At 37.5% G+C, this 9,545-nt stretch overlaps 1 protein-coding gene across 1 annotated transcript in view; it reads right to left on the bottom strand.

Moving 5' to 3' along the window:
• Nucleotides 1-9,545, bottom strand: part of LOC102679125 (RNA binding protein fox-1 homolog 3-like) — a 196,766-nt gene that overhangs the window by 72,157 nt on the left and 115,064 nt on the right. Inside the window, exon 6 of the mRNA XM_031512651.1 lies at nt 1,564-1,656. Coding sequence (XP_031368511.1) covers nt 1,564-1,656 — 93 coding nt within the window. The remainder of the gene's footprint in view (nt 1-1,563; nt 1,657-9,545) is intronic.

Genomic DNA, 9,545 nt, shown 5'->3' with positions numbered 1-9,545 from the left:
AAAAAAAAAAAAAAAAAAAAAAAAAAAAGAAGGAAAAAATAAAAAAAAAGAGAGAATCGTAAGACACGTGTAATCGCGAAATATAAATATATCGTATAAATATATCGAGAAAAACGATATCATAATTCGAATTTTTGTACGCGCGCGAATTTCTATAAATCAATTTACACAGAAGTTGATTCGTCTATAAATAAGTTGGCTCATAAAGGAACGGTGACGCAACAGTGATTCTGGCCACGCCGGTGTGCCAACGCGTTCGAAGCAACGTTTCGTTCGCTCGATTAATCGCATTATCCAATCAGATTAAGTTGCTATTGCCGGATATCGACATTGTGCCAGACATCACGTTTCGATCAATAACGATTAAACTATTGAAAGGGAGAGGGGATCGTCGATCGATATTCCGAATATTCGACTCGTTTTTGAATTTGAATTGATCACGCGATCCTTGAATCGCGCCATTGCCACGATCCTCGCCACTTATTTTTTACGGAGCCATTCGTCCATATATGCACGAAAGAAATTTGTAATTTTTTTTTTTTTTTAGGAAAAATATCGTTTCAACGAGTCTCAAATAATTGATGGTTAAAAAGGGATTGGAATTTAAATTTGATCTATATCTATATTTTTAAAACGATCCGGACGGTATGGATCATATTGTAGATCATTTAGAGTCCCCAAAAAATGGAGTGTGATCGAGTGACTCGACAGGAGTCAGGATCGCGAATCTCTCGACACACTCCAAGTACCAATCGATCGATGGCACTCGAGTCCTCGAGTGCTCGATCCGGATTGACCCAGAATGCGCTCCCCAATCTATCTATCCTTCCCTGTCCCCGCAATTATCCCTCGATTAACCACCGCGATAAAATAACCGATAAATAACCGGAAAGAGGGACTCCGTGGCTCCGCGAAAATTCGAAAACTCTCTGCTCCGAAAAACAGTGTTCGAAACAGTGGGATTTTTCTCGCTCGAGAGGCGCAAGCGTGTCTGTCGATCGGAACCGTTTTTCTTGCTTAAAATTAGTCGCGTAGCTCGTGCTGGTAAAAAAACTTGTCATCGTTAGAGAAATGTATGCATACCTTCGAAAAATTCCAAGAATTTTAATATGGATGGATATTAAATTAGAAAAAAAAGAAAAATTATTTACGAGCACGAGATCCCCGCGATTTGCTTAAATATCTAAGATTCAAGTATCTCAAATAGGCGACCAACGTTTTTAGAAATTCAATTAGAAGCAGCGTTCGACATTGTAGTATTGTTAGCTACGAGAAAGAAAAGGAGGGGGAAATAAATAAATAAATAAATAAATAAGTAAATAAATAAATAAATAAATAAAGAAGATCGATAGAAGCAATCGCTGGTCGCCTGTTGATTAATTTGAAATAATATATTATCTGAGCGAGTAGCGCGAACGAGCGTGCAGAGTCGCTCGTCCGCGCTTCCCGCTGTGCACCTGCAAAAATAAGTACAACACGTGTATATAAATGAATTAATGGCGAATGTATACATATATATATGTATGTATATATATATATAAGTATAAGAATGTTCATGCACACCTCAATCTTTCTGCCCTCAACCACGGTGCCGTGTAGCCTCTCACGTGCCCGGTCCGCGTCAGCACTATTTGCGAATGTTACAAAACCGAATCCCTGCATGCAAGGACAGACAAAACAACATGCATTAAACTCAACTTACAGACTGCCAGCGCTCGGCAAACAGCCGACTGGCAGGCCCGACATTTCGTGCTTTTCTTGTAACGCTTGTACAAAATTTTCATTCGTGTCTATTAATACGAATTAAAAAAAAAAAAAAGAAAGAAAGAAAGAAAAAAAAGAAAAGGAAAGAAAGAAAATAATAAAATAAAAGGTGAAGATGTTAAACAAGGGAGAATAGAAAATATAATAATAGTAGTGATAATATTAGGAGGGTAAGATATCGAAAGAAAGAAAGAAAGAAAGAAGAGGTGAGAGGAAAAGGCGATTTTTTTTGAAACGGCCTTCGAGGCCAACGAGTGCATTTTTCGTGGGGGTGCTCCGCGTGCAACTCGCGTGGGAAACCTTTCCACGCGTATTTAAATCGAATTCGTGCCGATTCGACCGACTTTTCATTCAACTATACGCGAACGAAATACGAGAGATTCTTTCGAGTTTCTTTTCGCGTTTCTCGGCCCCCTCTTTCATCTTTCGGTCCTCGTCTTTTTCAACTCTTAAACCTATTCTTCCGTTTATTTCTCGAATCTCTCGCCGTACAATGGCCGTCTGCCGCTAATTAATTCTCGAGATCCACTCTCGAGACGCTGCCTCGAGGGGCGAAACGAAAAGTTTTGCGGAATTTCTTTCGGCGCGCGTCCCATCATGGTCCTCCCTACGTCTTTACGAAATTCGTGGAAACAATAAACCGGATGAGTTTTCATCGGCGACGATGAGCAAAAAGTTCTCAAGCGATGCTCAATATTTGAAAAATAATCCTTTTTCTTTTTCTTCTAAATTTAAATTTTCAACAAATTTTTTTCTCAAAGCGATTAAGATTTTACTTTAAAGGTAAGGGGAAATGTTGTTATTCGCGTTATCACGAAGAGGGAGAGATGTAAGAAGGGCGGCGAAGGAGAGCACTCGTTCATAAATACGGATGGAGACGGATAAAAAGCACGATATTTGCCGAAATGTCGGTTTGCCAGAGAGTCTGCGAGCGCGTCATACTGCTTACGGAGACGCACCAAACAACGTGCAACAAATAAGTAAATATAAAATCATGGTAAGAAATCATGGTCATGGTCACATTAATCATCTCATTATCATATCATATCATATCGTGTCATGTCATCATGGTCATCGTCATATCATATTAAAGACTCTTGCTTTGTACCGAGAGGTGCGTGTACGAGAAAAAGAAAATTAAAGATATGACATAAAGGAGGTTAGAAACACTGGGATGATGGGAAAGGATGATTTTGAGACGGTATCGAATAATCAGGTGTGTGTGTTTGTGTGTGTATGTGCCGTGTGTGCTCGTGTGTGCCATTCGTCGTGTGCAATCGCTTTGAATAGAAACGTTCGATAAGAGGAAAAAGAAGAAGAAAAAAAAATAAATTGGAAAAGCATCGAGATGGGCTATGAATCTTCGAGGGAAATTCTTACTCTTATTGATTGTAAAATATATGATGCTGACACGCTCACACCTTCGTTGATACTGTCGGAGAAATATAATATATCCTCGAATCTTTATACGCCCTTAATTCCTGACTTTAATTTCCCTGAACCATAACTCATTTCAACCTTTTCACAGAAAGAGAGAGAGAGAAAGAGAGAGAGAGAGACTTATAACCTGTCGTACACTTGAATCAAATTTTGAACAAACCTGAACTAAATTAAATTTTAACGATAATTATATTTAATTCTTTCGAATTCGAAGGATTCGAAAACTCAATAATTTTCAAAAGATAAATAAATTGAGTCTGTGCTTCGATTCGAAAACGAAACGTGTTTCTCACCCGAGGAAATTAATTTCAGGCAGAGAGGGAAGAGAGAAAGAGAGAGACAGAGACGTGGATGGATAATCAACTTCCTCTCGTCTCGGTCCCCTCTCGTTTCTGCCAGGAGCGGTTACGTGTATCCAGACTGTCGCCATCGCTGAGAAATCGTATTAAAGTCAAATCAAATACGGCCTCTGCTCTCGAAGAAACGCGAAAGGAGGGGGTGGATAGAGTGCAAAGTTATCGTATTCCCCGCGTAATACAGGTAGGGGGAGAGGAGCTTGTTTCCTCTGTCTTCATCCCTCTCTCAAGAAACATCGTAACTCGTTCCACTGTAATCGAATCGATGGAAGAAAATTGAATTGCCCTGTGGAGAATTCCTCTCGAATAATCGAGAGCCACCATTTCTCATTAATTAATCGAGGGGTGGTTTAGGGGGAGGAGCTGTTTGGTTTTAATCGAGGATTGGGGCCGAGTTTTGAGATTTGCGAAAGATTTCGAAATCGTTTCGGATCCTCGACGGTGGAAATTTTGGGATAAGTTTAAGCTTAACGATCAATAAAAATTATTGAAGGAAGTTAATTGGATATTGGATGACCAATAGTCACGCGAAAGATATTCAATACTTTCGACTGATTGAGAATTTTTATATTAAAAAATCTCGATCGAAAGGAGAAATGGGAATTTGTTTGGCGAAAAATTCTTGGGACAAACTCATTCGACCGGAAGATTCGAGTCCTAGAAGTTTTCCTGCAAGTTTATAAATTATGCAGTGGAATTTTTAGAAACATGCATTTTGAACTTTTGAATATTTTAATCTCCTACTTCCTACCCACTTTCGTCCTGAAATTTTTATTCTTCTCCTTTCTCTCTTTTTTCCATCGTCATCGTTAAAAATTTGAAACATCCTTACTCCCCGAAGAAAAATTATTTTAACCAACGATTATTTTCTCCTCCCCGCAATCAACGAGGAAAATTCGACGAGAATGAACGCAACCGATAGAACTCGATGTACGTGTCATAGTAAACAATAAACCGTATCGCTGAACGTTATTAAACAATATTTCTGCGTGGATAATTCTCCAGATGACTTGTTCCGACCGGCGCAAAGCCTTTCAATCTCTCTCGATTCACGTTCACCGGGCGGAAATCAATTCGTCATTTCAAAATGACGGATTATTTAAAGGAAAAAACAGATGTTAATCGCAAAATTTATCGACTCGATACAGAAATTTATTAAAATAGATGAACTGTGCGCGTACATCATACGCGTTGTGCGTGAATACAAAATGTAATCGATCAAAATTTTCCGAGAAAAACGATAATTCATAATCACGATGCACAATATAAAGTTATAAATTTTTTTTTCTAAATATATAGAAAACTTTTCTCTAACTATTCACAAAGCTTCGAATAATTTTCCAACAAACTTTCAAATTTATCTTATTACCACTATCTTGATGTTTACGATGTTTTACATTACTTCATTTTCCACTTCCGTTTTAGAAAAAAATTAAATTTCCCTTGGAGAAGCCATGGTAAAGAAATAAGGAAAAAAAAAAAAAGAAAAGAGAAGGAGGAGAGAGCGTATATACGCGTTGAAAGAACAACGATCGTCCGTAAGCGAGATTTCAGCTTGGTGGAAAAGCGTCGTTTGTCCCTTATTTTTCATCGAATTTCTTACGACGAGTCGCTTCGACGCGATCCACTTGGGAAATCAGCATAATGTCGATAAGGCAGGTCCGTAGTGACAATGCCTCGGGCTCGAGAACGCGAGGGATGAGGGGGGGAAGGAATCGAATAATCGACAAATCGATTTGCATCGCGAATAGAAGGCAGGCTCTCGCCCTATTTCGAATCTCGCCACATGGTTTTCTGCAGGAACTTTCTCTGTCGTCATTGTTTCGAAATTGAAGGCTTCGAGTGGTGAAATATCACGAACCGGGTGGGTAGGAGGGGGAGGGAAACGAGAAATAAATTTTGCAGGAAGGAGAGAAATCGAACGAGCGCGTTGCTCGACGCTATTTCACTATTTTTGATCCTTTGCTATGAGGTCAGTTCATAAGTTCAAGCGTATTTTTAGCTAGTTGTAAAATAACATGGAAGTACGAGGCAGGGGATTATTTTGATCCGCGATATATTGGATATTGTGCTGTAATAACGTTTCATGTAAAAAATTTTGTATTATTTTAGCGTGAACGAAAATTTTTAATGTGAACGAATTCTTAATTTTAAACGTGACATAAATGACACGAATTAACGTCTTGAGCTGTTATTGGAATTTTAAAAAAATAGGAAAACAATGACGTTATGATATTAAATTTATTTTCAAAATTTACGACGTTATAAAATATTACTGGAACTAAATATATTTCTCCTAACGATTTTTCCAAAGAATTACGAGATCTATATTCATCGAATATTTCCCCACAATAATATTTGAACAAGTACAATTAAAATTACGAACGCCAATTCGATCATTTTCGATTAAAAAAAAAAAAAAGAATTGACAACGAAGACGACAAATTGAACGAATTTTCGAAATTTCCCTCGGAAAAGATGATTGGAATAAAAATTTAAAATGTAAAAGAATCGATTCTATTTTTCGCCCAGCGATTTTTCTCGAGGATAACGAAAAAAGGGGGGCGTTCTCGTCCCGAAGCGAGGCAGTTCTCGTGACGGCGAGATCGCGATCTTGGCGAAAACCTCCTTAAAGCCTTATCGGCTTTCGGAAAATTAAGGTTGGCGTGCAATGCGCGACCAGCCACGGAATCACCGCGCCTGCCGCTTTCTCCTCTTTCAGGAAATTAATCCACGCTCAGATCACTCTTACGAGAAATCTTTCACCCATCGCGGCACGAGTTTCAACGTTAATCCAGTTAAAACGAAATCACGATCACGCCCCTTCGTTTCACTCTCCGGAATCCATCTCTAGAGATATTTCAAGGAATCAAGTTCGAACACCGTGAAATCCCCTAGACTTTCTTCACATTTGTCCAATCCACTTCTAGGGGTTTTTGAAAATGGAGGATAATAAAGCTTATCGAGAAGGATATTTTTACTTTGTACTTAATGTTCTTTTAAAAACTTCTAGATAACATCGATATACGTGTAAAAGTAATTATATACCTCTATTAAACCGAATAATAATTGCAAATTTTCAACGTCGATATTCCGGAGGAAAAAAAAAAAAATTCATCGAAGCAGGGAATTACTTAATTCTAAAAAGTCGATGAAAAATATACGATCTCCTCCTCCGGGTAAAATTTTAATCGGGTAATATTACCATAGAAGAGAGTGGAAAGTTTATAAAACTCTTTAGAAAGTGTCGAAAAATTGGAAACTTGGAATTTAAGCAAGGCCGGAAATCATATTTTAAATCTCCATTGTTATTTTTCAACCCTTTGAGGACGATTACGCTGTTGAAAAAAATGTAATTACACGATTAATTTATCGCGATCGCTCCCTTCCTCTCGCGGATCTTCCACGTTGGATCTCGGAACAGGAAGAAAGATATTAGAAAAACAACCAGCATGCTCGCCCGATAAAACAGGCTCTTTGTCACGAACGAAATCATGCTCTAACCTTATCGGGCAATTTATCTACCCGCCTGCAATTGAAAATCGAGCTTCCCTTTGACACGAACCGGAACTGTTTCGAGCTTACATCTGAGTATTATATCGCGGAAGCGATTTACAAACTATCGAGAAACAAAAAAAAGGAGAACGATGAAATGTGAAGATGGAGAGAAATAAAATAATGGCTCGGTTGAAATTTAATAAAATAGGATAAAATCATCGATTCTTTCTTTTTCAACTTTAAGTCTCGGTTCATGATGATCCTAGAAGAAAAAGAAGCGAATGTAAACGAGAAAAAGAGAGTTAAAAGTATCTCAAAGGTTGGGTTAAATATCCTCTTGAAGGAAACATTTTCTTTTTACGCGTGTTTTCTGAATAAATTTCAAAGTTGGGATATCATCAGTAGTTACGTAGTATTTAAAGAAATCCATTTTGATCTACGTTCTCTTCTGTAAACGAAGCCAGTATCCATTAATTTTCTTTCCAAAAATAGTGGAATGATACCGGATGATCCGCTTCCCGTATGTAAATTTATCCCAAGTTGATTCGAATTCGAAGACCATTAATTTCCTTCCTCTTAAAAATGATGGAACGAAATATGGGTGAATTATTTCATGCTTCTCAATATCCAATATTACGATTCTATTCTTGCGAAACTGTCAAAATCGAACCGATCTTATAAAATATGAATCGAAAATTAAATCTGGACGACACATTTCCGTTCCACACTCTCGTCGAATATCCAAATTTACGAGAAACGGGATTCGCCTCGCGATGAATTAAACAGAATCGATTAGAATCGATAATGTGCAGCAGTAAATAAGACGTATCTATCCAGCCAGGAATAGACGCGATCTTCGGATGATTGATTGGCCTGTGCCGCGTGATTAATCGTCGTCGTGTCAAAAGAATCGTGAATCGAGAACCTTCGATTTCTTTCTTCGATTGTTCGAACATTGTTGATCTTGTTCGAACGAGACGATTTCTATTATCTAAACTATAGATTAGTTAACAACTGGATGCCAGACACGAGAGCGAAATTAACGTTAATTTCCAGGTGTGAGCGCGTGCTTTGGAAGATACAAAGGTCTATCTAGATAAGAATGTTAATCATGCGACATGTTAAAACGCGAAAACGTTGAACAATATTTTCCGAAACCGAAAATAGACCGGTGTTGATTAATTATTCTTTCCTTAAGAAAATTGGAACGATGATCATTATCTCGAGGAATTATCCTCGAGGAATTTTTTCTGATTGATGAGATTTTTTTTTTAGATTGTTTGCACAGATTGCTGCTTCGAGAGTTCAGCAATTTTTTAAATCTTCCGTTATAATTGCACAGAGGTTGAATATTTAAATTGTAAATTGTAAGTGAAGATTAATGGAGAAAAAAGAGGATGGATATGAAATCTCGTTCTTTTTTTTTTGGAAATTCATGCATTCGAAAGATATAAGATCTGACGTATTATCGAAATAACATATTATCACAACATAACGAATTCGACGAAAATTTCACGAAACATTCTCTCCTTTCAGATCAATCTTCTGCAATATATTCAATATCAAGCTCCATCGACCATTATTCGGAAATTTACACAGGTTAAATATTTTTTTCCTACGTGAAAAATTAGAAACCAAAATTGAAAAAAAAAAAAAAAGAGCAGGAGGTGATTTCAGTGAGCCTATCAACGTGTACCAGAAACAAATCAGCAAAATGATCAAAGGGTAAAATGTGCAATTCGCCTCTGAACGATAACCGATAACACGATAATTAAGCGGATAATCGGTGTGTGCACGGTGACGGTGGTTTTCGTGTGGCTAGACGTGCGTGTACAAAGTGTTCAAGGATGATAATTAGAGGATGTAGGAGGGAGAGGTTGGAGAAATGGAGAACGAAGAGAGAAAGAGAGAAAGAGAGAAAAAGAGAGAAAGAGAAAGAGAGAGAGAGGAACTCGAAGAATACTTGAATATTTGTGACCGAAGCTGGCAAACAGCGATATAAAAGCGCACAAAAAACAATACGAGATTTAATATTATATATATTATATCTATATATATATATATATATTTGATATATAGATACATATATATAGATATATATTTAATAAATACGTTTAATAAATAGAGAAAGAGAAAGAGAGAGAAAGAGAGAGAGAGAGAGAGAGAGAGAAAGAGAGGGGGATGAATTAAGAGATAATAGGAGTATACGCGTAAGTGTGTGACTTCAAGTGTTTTCTTCGTATATGTGTGTAATTCTTTTGTGTCTTTCTTTCGTTTTTTTTTTCTCGATGAAAATGGCAATGGAAGATCTTTTTCCTCGTCTGTCTACTTTTGTTTGCTCCCTACGTTTCTCTCTCTCGTTTCAATCCACTCGCTCGCTCACGCTCGCTTCTTCCCTTCTCTTTGTTTCTCTTTCTCTATAGGATAGGAAAATATTGGAAAATATTCGGCCACGATTTTTATTCTTCCGACCATTCTATATCATTG

Source organism: Apis dorsata, unplaced genomic scaffold (genome assembly GCF_000469605.1).
Source record: "Apis dorsata unplaced genomic scaffold, Apis dorsata 1.3 scaffold_489, whole genome shotgun sequence".
In the NCBI taxonomy this organism is placed as follows: Eukaryota; Metazoa; Arthropoda; class Insecta; order Hymenoptera; family Apidae; genus Apis; species Apis dorsata.
This window is presented reverse-complemented; position numbering and strand designations above follow the sequence as displayed.